General features: G+C 29.2%; 1 protein-coding gene across 1 annotated transcript in view; it reads left to right on the top strand.

The window, feature by feature from the left end:
* The first annotated feature begins 2884 nt into the window (after positions 1-2884).
* Positions 2885-25153, top strand: part of LOC129963500 (glucose dehydrogenase [FAD, quinone]-like) — a 42884-nt gene continuing 20615 nt past the window's right edge. Inside the window, exons 1-8 of the mRNA XM_056077925.1 lie at positions 2885-2991; positions 5484-5630; positions 7941-8146; positions 9859-10048; positions 10494-10625; positions 17731-17852; positions 19557-19724; positions 24682-24826. Coding sequence (XP_055933900.1) covers positions 5489-5630; positions 7941-8146; positions 9859-10048; positions 10494-10625; positions 17731-17852; positions 19557-19724; positions 24682-24826 — 1105 coding nt within the window. The 5' untranslated portion in view covers positions 2885-2991; positions 5484-5488. The remainder of the gene's footprint in view (positions 2992-5483; positions 5631-7940; positions 8147-9858; positions 10049-10493; positions 10626-17730; positions 17853-19556; positions 19725-24681; positions 24827-25153) is intronic.

Raw genomic sequence — 25153 nt, 5'->3', positions numbered from 1 at the left:
GGAAATTTTATTTACTATTAATTTACAGAGTTACTTCATATTGCATTAATTTTATAACTCATTATAAATGTTAGTGTTAGCTAATATTCAATAAACAACAATTTACAAGCACAAACTTACTTCTTATTTAATAACTTACTTCAAATTTCTAATATTTTCATAATTTATGTTTAGTGAGGTTTAGATTTGTGGCAAATTTTTTACTGAATTTTCTGTAAGGACTTATACACCCAAGCAAAATCCTGAAAGTATGACTTATAATTTACAAGAAAAAATAATATTGTCACAAAGACATTTATAAAAAATTTATTTAAACTTTATTTATTATGTAATACTTGAAAAGTTTGAAATTTCTAAAAATCCACACACATTTATATAAATATTATATATATGTATAACTGAATCTTCAGCTACATATAAAGAATTATACATTTATTTATACATTTCACTTTTCCTTTTTGATTACATTTGATGAACCTAGAAAACAATTATAATAGTAATTGAGATTTCGCTTCATTTAAAAGTACAAATAAAACATTTGTTGACAATTGAAGATGAGTAATTAACAAGCGAAAGTCTTATAGAACTTCATAAGCATAATATTTTTGTTCTGATACTGGACTGTGTAAGCAAACTTTATAATAATGTTTAGGATAATAAAGAAAAAAAACTCAAACTAATGGGAGTAAAATTTATGTTACTGTTTTATGAAATGTGAAATAATTAGAAACTATTCATATAAGAGTACTCAAAAATGCCTGCATAATCTCAAGTTTTAAAGATTTTTTTTTTTTTTTTGAAGTTTACAATAAATACATTCTGCTAAACTTTTTTTTAGCCTCATGTCAAAATAAAAATAATTACACAAATGTTATTTCAATACCAAAATATAAAAATGTTATTTAATACTTTTTTTAAACTTCTTTCATAGAAAAATTGTAAATGAAAAGGAAAATTAACTAAGCTAAATAGAATTAAAATCACTTGAATTGTCAGTCTGAAAAAATAATGAGGTTGCCATTAAAAAAAATTTATTCAAATTATATAGAAAAATAAAAGTTGTACAAAACAAAATTTATGCCTTTCTAATTAAGGCAAATAAGTTTTCAGATAAAAAAAATCAGAAATTAAAATTTACCTACTTGTCATTCAAGCCTATCACATTGCAACATTTTGAAGTTTTACTACATTTTTCACGAAAAGACATTACATATTTTGGCACTTTAACACATACATTTGATAAATCCTTGGTTGCTTCCACTGCTCTGAGTAATTACAACTGGCCAGAGAGAAATTTTGTGATTTGGAATATCTTCAATTCTAAACAAGTTCTTAGGATATTGCCGCATTGAAGAAAGACAGTCGAATATCCATGTCCGAATGGTCATGGCACTGGTCTGATGGTCAAGATACCTGGGTTCGAATCTCGCTAGAGACAATGCAATTAATAGTATATGCAAATACTTAATTCCTCGATTTTATGTTTTCCTTTATTTCATGTTCCAAAAGATATTGGACATTTCTTTAATTTACCAGACAAGTGTTCTGGATTTTCTTACTGTCTCCAGAAGAGTATTCTGGAACTTTCTCTGCTTGTATAAAAGCAGAAGATTTGTCAGTTACTGTATTCTCAGTTCAAAGTTCAATTAATCAATTGGTTTATCTCTACCTCTTGTGTGTGCCATTCAGTTCTATACAATAGCATCTACGTGACATTCTTTGGTGGAGGCGCCGGGTACGATTCCAGTCTGCGTGGAAACGGATTTACGCAGAAGCAATCGCCTTAGAGGCCTTGACCTAGAATTTGGACTTTATAACCCACCACCTAGTAAGACAAAGAAAATACCTGTAGAGCAGGAGGCTAAATCGGTCATCCTTACTCCAGCACAGCCACAATACACAGTTTGATGTTAAACACTTTTTTAAATGCGTTTTTTCAACTTAAATTTATTAAATAAAGTGGCATTTATTTCATTTCACATTTTTATTGTAAAATATTAATTTGTATCATATAGAAATGGACATTTTTTTTTGTAATGTAATAACGGATATTTGCTTTTTGCTTTGTTTTCTAATTACATTTTTTTAGTTTCCCTATAATTTCAAATTTTTTTTTTATCAATTTAAATAAGATACATGAAAAATAAACCAATTTATAAGATACATGACATTTAGAGAATTCCAATAATTAACCTTTCTTATATTATATTTTGATTAAACTTAAAAATACCGTAAACTAGTCGCACTTAAGTTTGTTCAGCAATAATCTGCCAAATGTCACATTAAATTTAATACGGCTACGATCTAAAACTTCTTTCAAAACTTTGTTTTATTTCGAAAGAGTACATATGAAATTATATTTTCGCATAAATTTAACATTTATTTAATTTTATATTTTATGTAATGCTATTAATATGACTAAAGGACATCTGTTCACATAAAGAAGTTAGGTATTAATTTAATATGTATTCTTAAAACTCAACATGGAAATGAAATATTTTCACTCGAATTATTTATTTCGAAAATAAAGTTTTTACTGAGAAATTTCAGTTATTTCTATGTGAATAATAACGCTAAATATCAACTGATAAGCCATAAGTTACTGAAATATTGAATATTTTTGAATCTGTAATATAGAGCATATTTTCTCTCTGAATTATATAACTTGATTTCACAAGTTAAATTTCTTACATTACATAGTTAGAAAAAAAGTTTCACAAGTTAAATTTCTTACATTACATAGTTTCAAAATCTAATTGAGTAAGAACTCACTTCTCTTGCCCCTTTCAAAACATGTCGAAATCAAGGAGGAACAGGATTTCATTTTGCAAGCAGAAATGTCATAAAATGATAGCACAGCTGGTTTGAGAAACATAATAACATTTTAAATGCAAAACCGTTATAACATATTTGCACAATTGTTTTCAAACCTTATATATTGTATTCATTTTTAAATTTACGCAAATCATTGAAAGATCACTCGAAACTGAAGTAAGTAGTTTATGCGTGGGACATTCTAGTAAGTCTAGCTTTTACACTTTTAAAAAACTATATTACTTGTTTATGCTCTTAATAATGTAAAGTTGAAGTATCATAAAATATTCTTCAAGTTGAAATTGTCTTATATCATGAATATGATATTGTGTTTTCCCATAATCTTTAATAAAACTTGGGTATAATCAGTGATAATTTGAATTGAAAGTAAAAGAAAAGTTACATTGTACATCCTATAAATCTAGTTAAATAGTTCTAAATATGAACTTAACATTTTCAAATTTCATTGATAAATATATTTTACAAAAACTTAAGTTCAAATGTTAATAATTAGTAATAAATGCTATTATTAGTAATTCTGTGTAAAGAAATCTTTATATGAAGGAAAAGTTGCTGTATTGATTTCCTAACATTCGAAAACCCAAAGAAGCGTCTATAAAGTTATTTTTTGTATACTCTAAAATCAGGAATTCTAAATGTTTCAAATATTTATATTTTACATTTATCAATGAAAAATAATGTTTTAAAGTTTGTTGTAAAGTTATAGGTAGCTAATATATTCGTATCCCTTCATTTTAAAACAGAATGAAGTTAAATTAGCCTATTCAAAGTGTTTTACTGCTGATGCATATATTACTCAAGTATTCACTCAAAGATACAGGAATAAAATAAAATAAGTTTAAAGAATTTTTTTGTAAAGGATGCGTTTATAGCGATATGTACAGATAAAAAAATAACAACATTAATATATATTTTTTTTACTTTCTCAAATATAAAAAAAATTATTGTAAACATTACAATTCAAACTCATGATTTTGCCGAATTTCAACGTTTTAGACACACACACACACCCCGTGTCTGAAAAATACCTTTTTTAAATTTTATCTGTCTGTCTGTCGTAAACATGATTATTCAAAAACACTTAGATGAATGAAATTTGATTCATAAGCTTCACACCAAATTCATAGGTTCTTATTAAATTTTCAATGAAATCCATTCTAATGAAGTCTGCCTGCCCGCTTTTACCAGTATAAGTAACAAGACGAAGAGAGCTTGACAGATAAAATATGGTGCACGGATTTAACATCTAAAATGTTGATAGGTATCAAATTTGGAACAAATTCGTCGAAGGATTGACCGTCTGTCGGCATTTATTTTCATAAGCATATAAAGGCGATTATTTAAAAAAAAAAGCAGTGACTTAAAGATACAGGGGAGACTTGTGTACCTATGCCCATCTTTTTCTCAACGTACAAATACCGAGTTATTAATCTGTTTAAAATTGTGAGAACTGATATGCACGCATAAGTTCATTCCGAACATTAACTACATACTTTGCGGCTTTGAAACAATTATAGACTTTTTTAAGCATAATATTCTTTGTCTAATAAACAGAATCCTAATAATACAGAAACTTTTTTCATTTCAATGTTTTTAGATATTTAACAATATATTATTTCTCTTTAATGTCTATTTTCTGCTACATTTTTTTCTCGTTATTCTGCTATGCAATCTGGTTTAACAAGCATCACATTTTTCAACAGTATCATTTATAAAAACTATTGCAGAACTTCCATTATCAGTGGAATCAGAAAAATCTCCTGATTGCTGTTAATTCTTCGGATGCCTTAACATGAAGCACAGAATTTTTCATGGGTTCTCTTTTAATTTTGGCCGTTCTAATTGCTTGTTTTACTTCGATTTCTTTCTTTTTTTTGGAGTAACTGTCAAGATTCTAAATCCCCCTTTTTTCCGATCGCCTCGACAACAAGACAGCGAAAAGATACGATACGAAGTCATTCTTTTTATCTTGAAAGATTACCATCTAAAGAAAAATTTGATTTGTGGAAACTTCTGCTGCCGAAGCCCATCAGACACTTTGAGAAACTTATGGTGATGCTGTTCCGTCATATCTCAATTGTCAGTTTTGGTTTCAACGGTTTAGGAGTGGAGATTTCCATGTCAATGACAAAGAACGGTCCGGTGGACCAAAAAAATTCGAAGAAAATCACTTGAAAGACTTATTGGTCGAAAATGGAAAAAAATTATAGAAAATAATGGGAAATATTTTTATTGATATATATTGTACCAATTTTTCTCAATAAATGTCTTTTTAAAGTGAAACAATGATCAAAACGCATGCAACCACCTAATAGAACAGGTTTGTGCTTGGCTCGATATTGTTTTGCAATCTTGACTATACTATATTTCAATTGATATAATAGTTAATCGATTTATATGCAGATGAATTAGAAAAAATACGATCACATAAACAAATGCAAATCATTCTGACAGATTCCGATTTTGGCACAGCAATATATTCACCACACGTACCCATTGGGATTTTCGATTCCTTTTTTGATAACTCTATTGTTTAATTTTCAAATTTCTTCTAATTAAGTATAGTTCTTTTCAAGTAATCCACATTAACATATCTTAAGAGATATATGTGTATTTGAAAATTATTCAACTAATTAAATGTTTCCTAGTTGCCATGAACATAACTGCAGAAAGGGCGTATCCCACGCCCCTGGCGAACTCTCCTCTTTTGCCCATGCTTCTCCTTTCCTTGGCGACACAACGAAACGCCCCAAAACAATCATCGACTTTTAAGAAACAATATGACTATATCGTAGGTAAGCTTTGACTATCTTCTCATTTTTTTTAATTCAATTTCTATAACATTTCCGATATCAAAAAATGTTCAAATTATTCTTATTTTGGAAGAACTATGCGAAATATAGTCTGAATTCAACTAATTAAATTATTCTAAAAGGGTATTTCTATTATTTCAATTGTTATTACAATGGCCAATTTTCAAAAAAAAGCGTTTAAAACTATATTTAAAAAAAATTTTACGTTCTGATATTTAGTGCTCATGAACGTAGCAATCATCAGAAAACGAATTTCGGCTTAAGAACTGAAACTGAAACAAAATATTAATTGCACATTCATTTTTCACTTTTACCAGCTATTCTTTTTTATATAATTCATACATAAAGAAAATATCAAAATGATTGCTAAAAATGAAGAATATTTTTCCAAATTCGGACTTTTTAAAATTTATTCCTGAACTAATTAAACTATTTCTAGATCTTATAAATTATTTTAATAACATTATCTTCTTACTTTAAAGTATCATTCTCAGACTGATAGCTTTTTATTTAAATGCAGACAAAACTGGTGTTAAAGCTCTTGCACAACACTTGTCTAATAATATATCCATGTGCAAACTTAGAAGCCTGTTTCAGATAGACAGCTCATGAGCTTAACCCAATAAAATTGTTATTGTGTATTTTTTCCACATTTTAATAGTTTTTATGAAAATTCGATTGGAGTATTTATAAATAGCTTTGTTCAGGCTTTGTTTTACATGCATCTGGTATTGGAAATGTTTCCATTTGTATTCTTGATATGAATGTTCTAAAAAAACGAATATTAATAAAATATGTATTGTTGCCATCAAAATAATAAGGAATAGCATAAATTAAGTGTAATTTTTAATTTTTGATTGGGTATATAAGATTTATTGAACTAATAGCATTTATAATTCAATTTTCTTGCTTTTCCTTTGGATTGCAATGTTATTCAACTATATAAATACAAGGAAATAGAATTATAGAATGAAAAAAAGAATGAAATCAGTTTCTAATAAGGAAAATCCGCTGTATTTATCCCATCTCAAACATTTCTTCAAACATTGTTCCAATTATTTGGGAATGTTGTTTGTACATCAAAATTTATAATATCTAAAGAATTTTAAATTATTATCCTCCTTCAAACTTTAGACGTCTTTTTGCATCTTTTCTGAAGTTAAATGGTGAAAAAAATATTTTTTTTAAATACTTGGTTCTCATAGTTAGCCAGGCAGCATTAAAGATATTTATGTGTAATGCCTTTTTTAATTGAAAAGAGGAAATTAGGCCCTCATATCCGATTTCGATTTTTCATTTCGAACACACCTAATTACTAAAGAAAAAAGTTTTTTTCCTCTATAAGCAATAATTTCATACTATAAGTATATTATCAGAATGTTAACAATAATTTGAACATTAAAAAAATGTGTTACGAAATGAGACAATGAAAATTGATAGGCATTAACAACACTGTTTGTTCCAAATCCTCTCTTCAAAGTTATTTCTTAATTTTCAACTAATTGTCGAATTCATAAATTTTTAGCGATATAATCAGTTCATATATTAAAATAAATTGGCAAAACTGAAGAAACTGAACAAAAATGAAGACAATTGCGACTTCTCCAATTTTATATGAATGTTTCATGATGATTTTCTAGATATGCCATCTATGACCTCCTACAACTATTGAGATAAATTTTTTAAATATTACTTCCATATATATTCTCTAAGGGGGAAACTCTTGACATTGTCCTTAACATATAACTATTATAAGTATTTCGCGAATTTTTATTTAATATGAAATTTTACGGTATCAAGATAAGTCAATCACTAGTCACCCACCACTTTTTCTTCGTCAGATATCACTAAATAAATAACAGAATCCCAAACCTCAACAACTGGACCGATTATACTAATTCCTTCGCTGTGCATGTATACCTAATAACCAAAATACTCTATATTTAATGTTGAATTGCAATTTAAACTAGTACTTTATTTTGTAATGATAAGATATAGTTATTAAAAGTGAATTGGCATTGCTATTAATATGGTAAGAGACAACTAGTTTTCAAATGGAGTGGTTAGACTTAAATATGCAACATGAAACGTCTATCTTTGGCTTAAACTTCGCAAATTTCAACACACATCAAAATAAATAATTTTCTAGATGTCTTGATGTTTTTGAAAATCAGATATATAATTTTTGACAAGGAAAATCATAAATCTTAGAACTTAAATTGAATTGAAATAATAAATAAATAAATAATAAAAGTCGAATTGGCAACTAATGCATTTCTTGTTTTGACAAAGTGGGTGGTGGTTCCGCTGGATCGGTGGTGGCAAGTCGTTTGTCCGAAGAGCCATGTGTGTCCGTGTTGCTGTTGGAGGCTGGTGCAACGAAGCCACCTCTGCTAAATGATGTACCAGCTCTGAGTAGATTCTTTTGGTTCACAGACATTGACTGGCAATACAAGACAGTGCCTCAAAAGCATGCGGCATACTTTCTTGAAAACCAGGTGGGTACAACTGCTTAATTGATTTAATCAAAAAAATCATGAATGTTCTATCGAATGAGAAAAATTCTCTTACAGTTATTAATTTGATCCACTACGTATTCTAAATAATTTTGAAAAACCGATATTGTTAAGACATATAATATATTAGAATTTTTCTTTCAACCATTAATAAACTGGTCAATTCACACTGAAATGATGTAAGCATTGGCTAATCTCCAATTAGGCACACTAGACAACCTTCTAGAACCTCTGGCTGAAAAAGAACCACAAGAAAGGTGATTCAAAAAACTTTTTTTTTTCCTAGTAGTCAAATAAGTTTGTTAAAATTAGAAATTGTGTAAATAATAAAATAAAAGAATAATATTAACATTTCATCAAATATAATTAATTGGTCAGGTTCCTACATGTTTTATTACATTCAGTTAATTATTTAAATATTTACAGAAAACGAACATTTGCTTCAATAATAATATATATAAAAGTGGATGCCAGATAGGCAAAAATCATACAGATTCATAAAAATTCATATAAAATAACATAATTAACAATAAAATTCATAAATTACAAAAATTCCTCAAAAATATTCATAAAAATAACCGGAATCTTAAAAATTCGTATTCACGTAGTTATTTTTCTTCCTTTAGACTTACTAAAAATCATTACAGTTCTAAAAGGAAGGAGGGAAATGAATTGTTCTAATGCATAAGTTGAAACGCTGCGGACTTCGTATGAATAATAAAATGACATCACTTGATATGAATTTTAACTAGAAGCTACGTTTTTGAACGCTTTTCGAAGATGTATACCAATAACAGAATTAGAGTATTCCACTGCATACAAATATCGCTAGAATTAGAAAAATAAAATTAGCGAAGTAGTGAATAAAAATCAATAATTATTACAAATTTCTTTCTAGAACTCTACGATGAAAATAATATTCCTTTTCTCTCAAAAAAGTATCCTTTTTTTAAATTTAACTACAAAATGTTAAAAATTAATATTAAAAGATTATGATTATTACAAAAACTTTACGTAGGAAAAGAACGTTGAAAATTAAATTGTTTTGTTAGCATCTTAGTTTCAATTAAAATGGAAGTAAGACATTAAGAATCTAATGCAGAAAATATATGCAAAGAGCTATCATCAGAGAAATTTTATTTAAATTATAAGAACATATCTCATGTTTATCTCGACCAAAAATACCTGAAAATTAAAAACACAGAGGTTATTTTAATACATAAATGAAAGAAACAGTCCATTTATTTCAAATATACTTAAATCACTTTCAGTACTTAATTACAATATTATATTGTAAAAAAAGAAAAGAAATTATTCCGATAGCTTTCCGAGGATCTGATTCTATACTCGATTAACTTTGAGAATCCAGATGAAATAAAGAAAATATTTCAGTTAATACAACTAAAAAATTAGTATTGAGATTACACTTCTTCTAAAAGCTTTCATTTATTCAAAACTCCGTTTCTTCTGAATTATTAAAAAAAGAGAAAAATATTATTGTTGGTGAAACAGAAAATAGATTATAAATGTTTATTTTGCATATAAAAACTTTAATAAATAATTTTGAAACTTGTACTATGTCAATGGCACGTCAAGCTGTAAATAGTTTATAAAGATATTAGCTGTAATATTGAGTCCATTTTTTTTTTCATTCAGTGGCTAACAACCAACTCTCTTTGCTTTTTTATTTATAGCAAGTGATCTGGCCGAGCGGGAAAGGTCTTGGTGGATCCAGCCTTCTGAATGCCATGCTGTACGTCAGAGGTAACAAAAAGGATTACGATGACTGGGAAGCGCAAGGGGCAAAAGGATGGAGTTACAAAGATGTGTTACCATATTTTTTAAAGCTGGAAAACAACACGAACTCCGATTATTTAAACAATGGTAAAATACGATTTTCAGAATTACGGAGAGCTTCCATATTTATTACGATCAACTATGTTTCTCATGCCTTCTTACTTCCGGATTAAATCAGGCCTCTATAAATAAATCTTCTAAGATAAAAAAAAAATCTTTTCTCATATTTTCTATATTTAACTTCACTACATATTTGTAAATATGAAATTTTCTAACCAATTTTAAGTTTATCTCTCATTGCATTAGAGTTCTGCAACCTAATGCACTTGTGTATTCTCGATATCAATATAATGCTTCAGTACTTTCAGAAATCAATTAATCGAAATCCAGAAATATATTTGAGTACAAAGTTTGAATTAAAATTCTTATTTACTAAGAATAATTTTATCAATACTTTAATATTTTAATCAATGCATACATGTATACTTTATATGTGAAATAAAGATATTTAATTAAAGAAGAAAATTCTTAGGATATCATGCCACTGGTGGACCAATAACTGCTGAAAATCCAAAATACCAATCAGAAATTAGGCGCCCTCTTTATGAAACAGCGCAAGAACTTGGTTACAGAATTCTGGATTCGAATGCTGCACGTCAAACAGGTAAGATATTTTTAAGTATTCAAGTTTATATGGTCTGTTTTAAATCTTCTTTTTTTCCTTTTCTAAAAAAGTTACAACAATTTTTATTTATAATAATATTTATATCTCATTTTGAATCTAAACTAAAATGTATTTTCCCTCTGACAAACAGTTGAAAAGCAACAACTCAACTTTTTGCATAAAGGAAAAGAAATGATGTCATTGCAAAACACTTTTGTTTTCAATTATATTTTAGTATTTGTCTAGTGTATGTTTTCTGTCGAAGATGTTCTGTGTAAAAGTTCTCATTTATTTTCCTAGATTATATGGTTAATAGAACTTTTTTAGTTCACAGAACTTGCTGCATTTATTTATAAGGTAAAAATAATCATACAGGAAATGCTTATCTCAATATTTACAAGAATCAAAACCTAAAAATTTAATAGAGGTAACCATCTAATTACAGATGATACAACAATTTTGCCTTCAATGAAACGCCTAACGTTCTTCGATGCCTGCTCGTGTGTTGTTTCTAATATTGACGTAAATTATGTGGAAGTCGTAGAATGCATGAAGCTATATTATATTATGGTTAAAGTTGGAAAGGTCTATGGTTATAAAATTTATTACCACAGCTCCGTAGCGAATACCACATAGTGATTCCTTCATCTTTGAAATCCTACCATATCAACAATTTGATTGAGTCGTACGGTGTGCTCCGCACCTTACGATTTTCTCGTAACCAGTCAATCTTTCAGAAATCGTGATTCCATTACTACTGTATATCATCATTGCACAGATCAGCGATTAAAATGCGATCTTTCACTACACATCCCAGAACATTGATGGACAAGTCTACTTATTGACAGGCAAGTTAGATTTATAACAAACATGCAGGTAAATACATTCATTGATCGACTTTTGAATGAACTTGTCTATCGCTTTAAGAATCTCTAGCACAGTTCAGTATCTAACTTAAGTAGATTAGTAAGTATTCGTTTACTAAGTTAAATGGTAAGAATAGAAGTATAGGTAGTGTAGTAAGTAATTAAACAGTAGAAATAGTAGGGTACAAATACAGTAATATAGGTAGTTTAGTAAGTAATTAAACAGTATAAATAGTAGGGTACAAATACAGTAATATAGGTAGTTTAGTAAGTAATTAAACAGTATGAATAGTAAGGTACAAATACAGTAATATATGTAGTTTAGTAATTAATTAAACAGTATGAATAGTAAGGTACAAATACAGTAATATAGGTTGTTTAGTAAGTAATTAAACAGTATGAATAGTAAGGTACAAATACAGTTATTTAAATAGTGATTTAAATTTAGTAAGTAATTAAATAGTAAGAATAGCAAGATACAATCATAATAAGATAGGTAGATTAGTAAGCCACAAAGTAATTCCTTCGTCTTTGAAATCAAAACATTTTAGCATTGCAGTTAAGTGTTGAAGGATCCATCTACATGCAGTCTTTCTCATAATCAAGCAATGCTTTAGAATGTTTGGTAGATTAATATAGTTACATCCTAAGTTTGAAAGGATGGTTTTGGGCTTCATAGTACGATTAAGAAAACCAATAACGCATTTAGAACATTGCTCTTCCATCAATTCAAAGCAAAATTCTGTGCATATCTATAATCTTGGTTACTAGACTACGCACTAAATTTATTGAAGCCGTCGTGTTTCTGAGTTATTATGCTCTTGTAAATGCGAATATGTAGATCAGCAGACAACTAGTAATAAATCTGAAACAAAATTAGGCACAGATCTGCAATTCTGATGATACAAACTGTATACCACATTGTGCTCATACGCCCGTGAACAGACTTTTTAGGATCGATTTCGTCAATAGTTTTGGGAAATCTACAAATTTTGTATTAAAACCGCTTACCAAATTTCCTTCATCCGCATCAACATGATTTTAAATTATGTATCGTAAGCATATATATATATACATATTGTAAGAATTATAAAAATCTCGGACACATTCGTAAATGGCCCATTCAGCTCAAAGAGGGTGGAAATGGTAAGTTTTGGAAATTTTCGTTTCGCTATAACTTTCTTAATATTGAGGATCGAAAAATAAATGAAATTAATCAAATGAGGGGTCCATTAAGATGATCAACTTCTGTTTTTAAAATTTTTCCATAACTGCAATATCTTAGAAGTTAGAACTTCAAAACTGATTTTCACGCACTAATTTTGACTGTTTCTAACAACAATTTATGTTGCCAAATAGTAACTCAGATGTAAAAGAATTTATCTTTGCCTACGATTTTGCCGATAGATTTTTTTTTATGTGCAATAGACTCTTTCTAATCCACCAGCCGGATTATAGACAGTCCGGACTGTAAAAAAGAATACAGATATAACTGAATTATACTATGATACATTCGTCATGTGAGGGGCGAAAACTAACAATATGTTAAAGTGTTGAGTATAGGGATTGCAATACCAGACCAAAATTTCAATACCGGTATTCGGTATTTTTTAGATCTTAATACCGGGATACCGGTTTTAATACCGGTATTAGAAATTTTAGAAAAAGAAAGAAAACACAGGTGTTTCTTTGTTTTATTTGTCAGTTTTATAAGAGAGTGTAAATATCACAAAAAATAATATGGAACTTATAAATTATAACAGTATATAAAGAATCACAAAAAAGTAAAGGAACAACTTATTTATTTAAATCACAAAAAAAGTGTAAATATCACTATTCAGTCTGTGGTACTATTACAAATTTTTGAAATGTGATCTTAAAAAACATAATGCATCAATTGTACTGCCATTAAGCCTGAAAAGTAATTTTGTGTAAAAATGACCAGCTGTCGAAAACGCTCTTTCGGCATCTACGCTAGTTGGTGATACTGTTAGCAATACGAGATATACTTTTTCCAAGTATTTACCTCTAAATCCCTCATCTTCAAATAAATCAATTTCTCGTCGGATGGTTTTGGATATAGCTGATTTCTGTATTTTATTTTGGTTCGTTGAATATTTTTTATTTATCGCTAATTCTAATTTTTGTTCAAGAGACAATTCCTTTTCACCATCGACATTAGTGTCATCATAATCTTCGATAACTGAACTGAATTCTTCTGAATGTGGATAGGTTTGTGGGTAAAAAATTGTAAGAAAATTTACTATAAACTCGAATCAGATTTGAATTGATTATTTTCTTTTCTTCTTTTTCATTTTCATTTTTAAAATTATTATAAATATGTAAATACCATAAGACATTTTCTATTTCTGTATGCCTTTCTTCTGTGCGATTTTTCAATGTAATATATAATTCTTCATATAGTGATGTGTGCTGTTCTTTCATGATTGCAACATGAAATTTATTGTTGCATTAGCTGTTAATAAATTAAAATCTCTCCTACATAATGCCTCTATAGTCAGTTTTATTGGAAGTAAAGCTGATATAGTTCTGGATATTAAGTCGAATTAACTGTCTGAAAAATTAATTCGCAGGTTTAAGTCGATTATTGCTTTTTGGATTGGATTTCTAAATTTCAAAAACCGTTCCATTATTAGGAGTAAACTGTTCCAACCTGTCTTAGAATCTTTTATTAACATATATTCTGTTTTATTTTCAGTTAGTATATATTTTTGTAATATAGCATTTTTTGTAGGGGAACGTTTAAATATCTTAACAATTTTTCGAACTTTATAAATTATAGGAAGCAATTCTTGATGAGTTAATATTTCATCCTCATTAGCGATATCTTCTTCCACAGTTACATTGTCATTATCTTCATTGTCAATATCACTCTCACTCTTACTCTCTTCAATGTCGGAATCCGAAGTCTCTATATCCACAATATTTGGATTCTTCTGTTCTTTATTTTCTTGGTACAATACATATATTAGTCCTAATTGAATTCCATGAGCATTGCACATTTGTTGATTTGCACCAATCAACTTTCCAACTTTTTTCATAACTGCTGCTCTATTAGTCGTTATGGATACAATATCTTCTTTCAGGGATATACCATGTTTCCTAATTTAGATGTAAGCAATTAATTAAGCCATTAATTAGCTAATTAATTTCGCCAGTTAGGGAGACATAAAAACAAAAACTTATACTATTTTGCTATGTTGGCGATCCCTGAACATATAGTGGAGACAATTTAAAAAATTTCTAGTAAATATCGAAAAACCAGTATTTAAACTTGTGAATACCGGTATTACGAAATTGTAAAATGGCTCAAAATACCGGTATTCGGTATCCCGGTATACCGGTATTGCAATCCCTAGTTGAGTAGTAGCACGTTTAATAGGAAAATCGCGTATTGAAAGGGGGGAAAGATTTTCATTTTAACCCTTTGCACTCGGGAAAAGTAATTCGATGCAAAATTATTCACCTAATGCAACGGCTTGTTTATTGTTGCGAAAAGTAAATATATATAAGTGTTACAAGTTGAATTTTCCCGAAAAGTTAATTTACATCTTTTTACCATTCTGTAGGTATTTTTAACAATCAAAATTGAAAAATAAATAAATAAAAAGATCAAAATGATGCACCGTCTTGAATGGTGACCATGAAGCGCAAAGGGTTAACATGAAAAATGACTTTTCAAAATAGCGTATGCGTAAGAGTTTGCGGAGCGTTGGGGTAATGAACATCTGATTATATTCCATTATATTATATTTCTGCTTTTTCTTTTCATTTATTCGTTGCTTATTTCTAGTTATTATTATTTTCATGAATTATTAATCTATTTATTTTATGTATTCTTTTCGCTGATTATTTTTATATTCAATATTCTTAAAATTAAAGGACTAAGCCTTAATTTGCTGGAGTGCTTTGCCAAAGTTTGATGAATGCACATTTATGAATATGATTACGATAGTTTGTTATGCTTTTATGATAAACATGTCAAATGTTTGCTATTCAGATGCAGATAGAGACAGTATAGAATTAAAAAGGATAAGAATCAAATTTAGTTTTAGTGAATGCAGGTAATGAGATATTAAAAAATAGCAATCACTATTTTCAGAGAATTTATCAATATCACAATTCCAACTCATTTGAAAGAATTAAATGCCACTCCTAAAAGTAATTATAGGAGATTCAAATCTTTATGCCGAAAGATCGAAGTATTGCAATGTTTTAGATTTGATTCATCTGTCTCTGCATCGTTTAAAATTTTCTCTTAAATTATGCTAAGTGAACATAAAAAATTGTATTTAATATCATTCTAAAGAATTAGTAATAACTAAACCAATGGGAATCATTTTGTAAGATATTGTTTTAAAATATTTTTAAAATAGAGTATAGAATCATGTGGAAATAAAACTTATAATATTGAAAAGCTAATTATTTGTAAACCTTGTTACGATAATTGTCGCGAGTCACCCATTATTTAATTAGAAAAAAATCGCACTTATCTAAGTAGTTGAGCTTTTCTATTACAGATAACCCATTTTTGATTACAGCAAAAAAATTCATTTAATTAAATAGATTATCCGAATCATAGCTGTTAATCCTTGCAGAGAACATGTTAAAATTGCTTTAAAATGCCAATCTTTACTTAAAAATCTAATAAAAGTTTCTAAAAAAACTTTTTAATGATCTCTTACAACTCCAGAAGTACAGTACTGTGCAAATTAATTGGGACAAACACAAAAATTTTCACAAATGTTGTTTAATTAGTATAGGTTAACTTACATGCACGGTATAGCAATCTAGTACAAAATATGTCCTCCTCTAGCTTGAATGAGATCCTGCACACGGTTTGGCATGGATTTTACTAAATTAGAACATAAATCTTTGATCTCGTCATCACGAAACCAAACTTTTATAGCATTCTCAGTCATTGTATTTTTTGGTGAGCAGTTCATTTTACTCAGATGTCTCTTTACAATGCTCTACAAATTTTCGATGGGATTTACATCAGGAGAATTACCAGGCCAATCCAAAACCATTATTTTCTGTTTTTGATTTAAAAAAATTGTTATTAGCTTAGAAGGATGGCATGGAACAAGATCTTGTTGAAAGATACCAACACTACCAGCGAACGTTTGCATCATAGGCGCAATTTTACTTTCTATTATAGAAATGTATTGTTTAGAGTTCATCATCCCTTCAACTAGTACTAAGCTGCCAGGTCTTTCAGAAGTAAAATAACTGCAAAACATCTGTTTCTGAGGGTGCTTAACTATTAGAATAAGATGTTGTTCCCTGATGGGTTCTCCACCACTTCGCCTGACAAATCTTAGTCGAAACTCTTGCACAAGAAAATGCGTTTTGTCGCTGAATACAAACTTCTTCCAATCTTGTGCAGTCCAGGATTGATATTTCCTATCCCATTCCAAATGTTTTTTCTTCATTGCAGGTGTTAATAACTGTTTTTCTATTGGTTTTCTTGCAATTCTCCCAGCTTCACTAAGCCTTCATCGAACTGTCGATGAATCCATGCTCACACCAGTAGCTAATAATTCCTTCTGAAGACCTCTACTTGTTTTGCAAGGATGCATTGTACTATTTCGTACAAGAAATTTGTCTGTTCGAAGTATGGTCTTGCGTTTGCGTCCACATTTACTCTTTCATTTTGGAGACACTGTCCTTTCTTTTGCTGATTAATAATCCTAGAAACACTGGATTTTCCACCTCCAATTACTACAGCAATATCCCTCACAGCCATAGAAGTAGGCTAACTAAGGGTAACAATTCTAGTCCTTTTCCTGGGAGTGATATCCATTTTTTAATACATGTCAGAAGGAGACAATTCACACAAGCGACTACTTTTTACAGCAATTGAAGGGGAAAATTTTCGACATGTTATGATTACGTGGTGAAATCGGTTTAGACTAGTCAAGGGCAGTCACACGTTCTAAGAAAATGCAGTTGAAAACGGTTTGAGGCAGAAAATCCCCGAGAAAGGAACAATTTTCTTAAAAAATCTGTTTGTCCCAATTAATTTGCACAGTACTGTAACGTCACTCTACATTTGATACTTAGATCCAATGGTTCAACATATAAAGAGATTTGTAAGAATTTTCTTCGTTCAGTTTACATGCCACTATTTGCTATTTGTATGCTAGCTAATGAACATCATCATGTTTAAAATATGCTATCACATTAATTTTATAAATTCTTTTTGGAAATTTTAGGTTTTAATGACTTGCAGGGTAACATAAGGAATGGACAACGATGTAGTACAGCCAAAGCATATCTTGTGCCGGCAGAAAATCGCACTAATCTGGATATTATTAAAGGAGCTCATGTAAAAAAGGTAACATATAGCGAATGTAATAACAAGCTGAAATGCTTTTCCTTGAGCTTGCATGTATTTCCTTAATATGACAGAACTTAAATTCATCTAGGTCACATAATGATAAGAATCGATCATGTTTCCCTCTTTCTGTTGACTTGCAAAAGTCAAAATTTGATTTATATTTATGAAATAAAAACCTCATAACAAAGTATCAGCCTAGTGTATCGAGTAGCCTCCTTTTTTTTCTCTATCACGCATAGCTTTTTAAAAAGTTTGTTTGAGTTTTATGAAATAATATATAAAGGAATTAATGGCATTTCATTTCGATGAAAAATTGATAAATATGAAATCTTTAATGATATGCTTTAAATAATAAATTCAAATGGTTACCAGTATTCAATGTCTTCAGCTGTAGAATCGTTTCTGCTTAATTTTTTCATGCTCTTCTGATACGTTTATGTAGATAATTATCTTCATCCGTATCCTGTCTAAGCATTTAATAGCGCATTAATGCGATAGATTGTAAGCATCCATGTTGAGGAAATTAACAATATCCTCTGCAATAATTGAGCATTATCTATATATCTTCCCATGCTGCCCAAATATACATAGATCCACAATCAATGATGAGATTAACCCACATCAAACAATTACTTTTGAAGAATGAAAAATAATCTCTCGGATTTAGTGAGTATTTTCAAATATCCAAATCCCTGTGATCCATTGTACTATTGAAATGTAAGCACATTTCCTCGCTCCATGAGATAACTCTAAGTCGCGACACGTAGATTCTCATACGAGGTACGAACATCAAAATCGGTGGTTGTGAGGAAGTTCTGTCAGATTCCTTACCTTCTTCAAGCAGTTCTTAATTTCGTGGTATTTAAGTATAAAATTTCAGCAAATAATGTGTCAGTTTCCATACTGTAATATATATGTGTGCCATATACAATATCTAAGATATTGATCGAATATTGCTTGCTTCGGCTATTAAATCATAATGGCAATAACGGCAGTTTCGCCTTTAATTCACTGTATTGCAACAAACGCCCACATTCCAGCAACACCCAAAATGGATAATTTGTCAAAACGCAAAACGCTTTTCTCAAGCCTGCAGTTGTCATTGGATAATCTCTTAAGTTTCTAACCATTTTATATTTTTGCACTGTGGCAGAAAATTTATTATTGTTCTGGTTATAAATTTTAGCTATAAGCGATCAATATTCTGAAATGTCCAAACTAAAACATGATCACAAAGGAACTAACGTTTATTCAAATTTACTATATCTCAAAACAGTAGCTATTAGTTAAAAATTTTGAATAATTCCACATTCGTGTACCTTTTTGGAAAAAGGAAAATTGTAAATGTTAAAAAAATTGCAACACTAAAAATATACCAGAATTAAAATATACATCAAATATTACGGAATCAATTAAAACTCAGTTTTTATATGTATTTTCCTATTAAAAATCATGCTGAGCATTATTTTTAACCCAGTTAGGGAAAAAGAAAGTAGTTTTAGCTTTATATACCCAAATGTCCTATAGTATACGAAATGTTGCTGCATCCTTTATAGCTGAGTTCTAAATACATTTGCTTTAATTATGGCTATGATATATATTTATTTAAATACAATGTCACGTTTCTCTATAATGTTAAGTCTCCGAGATCTTTAAGTGCTACAAAGTTTTTCGATTCTTTTGTATTTTATATCTTTGTAGATTCTTTTTGATGGTTCACGAGCTGTTGGCGTTCAGTTCGACTACAGAAATACGGAATACAATGTAAGAGCGCGGCAAGAAGTAATCATGTCAGCTGGCACAGTTAATACTGCACAAATTCTTATGCTTTCCGGAATTGGACCTAAAGAACATCTTAAAAAGCTAAAAGTAAAGTATAAAGATTTCTACTATTCACGCATGCCAAAGCACTCTTATTATGGAATGTTGTAATTTACATCCATGAAATGCTGTGCAAAGAATGTCCAAATACGGTTCATCTTAGCTTTAATTTCTTAGCATTCCATTTAGTAAAGAGTCAGATTTTATTGTATTTATATCAATAAATGAAATGCTGGAAAAGTCGAAATCTAAGTTTTTATACAATCCCCAAGTTTTATTAACCTTAATGATTGAAACTGAGCTTAATAACCATTCAAAATTAATTGGGGTATAAAATTATAAATGAAATATACAAATTCCTTTTAAGTGCTATAAAAGAGTAAAATATTTGGATGAAATTAAAACTGGCGTAACAGTATATTGATGTAAATAAGCAAAAGATTTTCTTCTGGAATAGATTTCCTTAATGGGAAATAATAAAATATAAATAATTCATACATTAAACAACACGATGAAAAGTGCTAAATCATTTTATCGCTAAATTAAATATTTTTTAAAAATATGACTACAATAAACATTTTCATATACTTGAAATAAGGGTCATTTAAATGTAATAATTTATCAAAATCATTTCGTTCGCCTCAAATACAAGAATGACCTGTGCATCAAATTCTTCTTATTCATTATGCATCATGCTTAGCGTTATAGATTTGCTTGCCAGAATAATACGTTCGACAAATCCATTCTATCTGTGAATTAAAATACTTAGACATTCTTTTTTTAAATAGCGAGTAAGAAAGTAATCTGATAGACTTAACGCTGACCATCCTGGCCTTCTGCATCCAATGATTTTTTTTCAATTGTATTGGTTAGGAAAGAAAAGAAAGTGACTGGAAAGATTTGTTGTAATCCTATCATTCCGAAACACCTTTTTTGACAAATCCCATAGCGAAAGACACTTTATCGGATTATCTGATTATTGTCCAGATGAGTAAACCGTATATTTATTAGAAGTTAAAGAATCACTGAAAAAGAAAGGCCCTAATGAACACTCTTTCATATTCTGCTCTAAATATTCAATGATCAAATCATTTGGTATTTATTTCATCGTATTCTTACTATTTGTAATGTCTCTTCTCAATGCAGTAAATCTTCTGATAAGGAAGGTAGTTGTGATGAATGCTGAATGGAAGCTTTTTTTAATGACTTCCTGGTTTGGCGATAAAGTTGACGTCAGTTTGGTGATTTCGCAGTGAATTTGGTGAAAAAATCGTAGATTCCAGAAATTGCTGGAACTTTGATGATAAATCGATTAGAAGCGGAGACGCGATAATTTTCTAGAATTTGTCAAGGAAATTATAAAAGCCAAATTACAAAGCTGAAAATCAGTTATTGAGTCGGTAGTGAGGCAGTAGGCAACTTCAGCACAAGTGAATAGTTACTTGAAAGCAGCAGACGATTTTAAAGATGTGAATAGTAATTGAATGAAGTTTCTCACACGCAAGTTCTCTCCGAATGCTTTATGCTGTTACTGCGGTTTATTACTAATTTGCTGATTGTGTACTGTTGTTTACAGCAAATGTTGTTCATGTGATCGTTTCGACTGTGTTTTGCAATAGTGTTTTCATGCTTTCATGTAGAATAATTTGCTGTTGAGGTTGTTGGTTTCTGTTAACAGTATGCTCATTGCACCGAATTCTGATTTCTAGAAAAGTTTTCATAACAGTATGTTACAAAATTTTTCCAATAACTAAAAGTGACTAGTGTACATCTTTGATTTTTAACTCGTAAAGATTCTCTTAGTAAGAAATTAAATGTTCCTGTTTCCTTAAGTTTGAAATATTCCCCTATTTAAATGTTATTATTTCAAATGAAAATATATTTAAGTTTAGTTGTAATTTCTTCAAGACAAAAAATATTACCGATATAGTAGACTTTTCTTCAAATTTAATTTTTTAAAAATAACCTTACACAAATTTAATCTTTTTAGTTATATTAAATATGCAAAAGCTGTGATTTTTTTAATTTGTATCTCGAAAAAACATAACATAATTTAATAACATTATAAGTAAGGAAAGTATTTTTATGTGTTTATGTGTGTATATGGAGATATAATTTTTTTTTGAATAAACCTTCATTTTCAATTCTTAGAAACATTTTGCGCTAAAAAAAAATATAATGAAATTGTTTCAATTTGTCTGAAACTAAACAATAATTTTATTTATCAGGAACATTCCAAATATATTTATTTTAACTCATTAGTATGTTTACCAGTTTCTCTTAAATGAATATTTAGTGTATGTACTGTTAAGTGAACACTATTTAGTGTATGTACTGTTAAGTGAACACTATTTAGTGTATGTACTGTTAAGTGAACACTATTTAGTGTATGTACTGTTAAGTGAACACTATTTAATGTATATACTGATAAGTGAACACTATTTAGTGTATGTATTGATAAGTGAACACTATTTAGTATATGTACTGATAAGTGAACACTATTTAGTATATGTACTGATAAGTGAACACTATTTAGTATATGTACTGATAAGTGAACACTATTTAGTGTATGTGCTGATACGTGAACACTATTTAGTGTATGTGCTGTTAAGTGAACATTATTTAGTGTATGTGCTGTTAAGTGAACATTATGTAATGTATTTAGTGTTTCCTAATTTCATAAACTAATAGGTAACTAATAAAACTTTGATTTTTCTTATTTTATATCATAATAAAACTAAAATAAATAATTTAGATACATCCCTGACTCAAATCCTCCAAGGGGTTATATAAAATGATTAAAAATAAGACATTAAAGATCTTCTAAACCAATAATTTTTTATTACAAGTCTTTCCAAAGAAGTAATAATACCTTTTCATGTCATATAATTGGAAATAATCTATTAGCATATGTATAAATAATTTACTTTGACATTTGAATTCAACTATTAAAATGCCCTAAAATAGTTATATTCAAAGTTTCATAATTCGCTCAATTTTAACCGTAGAAAAGTAGTACTTTTTTCATTAAAATTTTACTGCGTCGTGATTATTTTACTGAGCTCATGTACTAAAGTCAAGGGGGAACTAATGTAAAAATTGTATTTTTTATTATTTTATCTTGGTCAGATAATATTTATAACATTTTTTTTTACACACAAATGTATATGCAAATTTTCTCAGGAAAAAGAATCATTTGGCATTGGGTATGTGAAATAAATTCGAAGTCGGATGTTCATGAGAGATTGTGAGGCAATTAACACTTTCAGGATAGAATCATTTGGAAGTAAAATTTCAACAATGCTGAAACTAGAGTAGAAATTTTTGGAAAGAAACATTAAGATATTATCACAGACAAAAAAAAAGAGATAATTTCATTTAGATGTACCAAGTTCATTGTAATTGTACATAAGCAAGTTAGAAATATATTTTAACCACATGCATGATCAAGAGTAAAAAATAATTTTGACAAATTATTGGAAGATAATTGAAAAACATGACCGAAGAAAAGAACCTAAATATCATTCTAAAAGGTATTCCATATCTTGAAGTTAGAATTAGTCATGTTCATGAAGTTGAAAAATAAGGACAATAGCTGGAGTGAAGCGAGCAAACCATTGTTTTCAAATGCGCATGGTTGAAAGGATATTTCATAAGAAGCTGCCATGTCGTTTACATTTTCAAAATATTAAATTAAAATCAACTAGAAATGTATTTACTCTTTACATAAGCCAAATTTGTAAAATAAATTAATATTGCGAGCATTAAATAAGCATTAATACAAAGCGAACATTATATATAATAATAATAATATACACACGCGAAAGAATGCCAATATAATCTATAAATAAAAATTTTAAAAAATTGAAGTTTGCTACCGCAAATTTTAAGTTATTATGTTATTTTTTAAGTCACGTGGTATCAATCCGACAGAAAAACATCTTCTCACATGATTCATATTTCGCAATTACCAACGCTTAGAAAAGCGATGGTTTTTGACCATCTCAAAATCAGTGGAGTTCAAAAATTTTTTTTCTTGAGCCCATTTTTTTTTTCGTGAAAAACATTTAAAACCGGTTTTAAACAATCACGTGACTATCAGATTACACATGCGTCAATATTTAGAAAACGGTAGGTTCGTTTTTTTTTTCTTTCTCCCATCTCAAAATAGGTCAAGCTCCAAAACTTTATCTCTAGGCCAGAATTATTTTTTTTTGGCAAAAATTTGGTTTAAACTACTTTGGAATTATTATGTACCTGTGTTGAGCAATCATTAATTTTTAGAAAAGCGATTGTTTTTTCCATCTCAAATTCTTTCGAGCTTCAAAACTTTTTTTGCCAGCTACAAAAATTGAAAATGATAGTTTAATATATATATATATATATATATATATATATATTATTATTAATATAATATATAACTTTTGACAACTCCCTTCGCCTTGACCTGATATACGACCCTGCCCTTTATTGGCCAGACAGAAGGATATGGCGGTCATTCGCACGAAGTTGTAACTTTTTATAGACAATAAATCGCCAAATGTGACACCTTTCGTTATTTTCTAACAATACTATGTTTAATAGATGCCTCAAAAGCGATAAATCGACACTTTTTTTGCCCGTGTATTTTGAGGCTTCAAAAACCTCAAGCCAAAGCATATTGTTTTCGCATGATAACTATCAATTATGAAGAATAGTATCATCAGTTCTTAGTTCGAATTTGAGTGCCAATAAAAGCGTGAAAAAAATTAAGAATCTTTTAAATTAAAGATAATTCTGCATGATACAGGGGTTCTTGAAGAAGTGTGTTCAATGGAATTGAAATTTATAATAAGGAAACGATTAAAGGTCCATCTACTTTATTTTATTTCAAGCGACAGATATTGATAGTAGGGTAATATTTGGGAGAGGCAATTCATATAAAAGAAAAGCTGTATTATTTTAACTATTTACTTTTTCCAATTTAGTTGAATAGCTCTTAATTGTGCTTTCCGCTCATTTACAGATTCCAGTTATTGCAAACTTGCCAGTTGGGAATAACTTGCAAGATCATTGTTGTTGCCCGTTACCTTTCACATTCGACTCAAAAACAATAGATGAAAAACTCCAGGATCCTCAAAACATTAACGCTTATGTGAATAACAGGACAGGTATAGTCAAATTTTTACTCTATCTCGTCGCAGAAGGAGGGTATTTGCATAACATCAATTCAAACCTTTACTTCATGCTTTTCCTTTAACCTTGGAAATAAAATTTTGGGGATATTTTAGCATAACCTTAAGTAATAATTGTGTTTTCATCATTTACAATACGAGACCGCGTGCTTGGTGGCTGACGCGTCTGTCGTGGTCACAAACTCCTCCATGTCGAGAGTAATACCACTGGGGGTACGTTCTCTGATTCAGGTCTAAATTACGATCTGTGCATGAGTGAATAAAGTCCGCCCGTAAAAAGGGTTGTGACGTGTGTGTAGCTAA

The sequence above is a fragment of the Argiope bruennichi genome, chromosome 3, assembly GCF_947563725.1.
Source record: "Argiope bruennichi chromosome 3, qqArgBrue1.1, whole genome shotgun sequence".
Lineage (NCBI taxonomy): Eukaryota > Metazoa > Arthropoda > Arachnida > Araneae > Araneidae > Argiope > Argiope bruennichi.
This window is presented reverse-complemented; position numbering and strand designations above follow the sequence as displayed.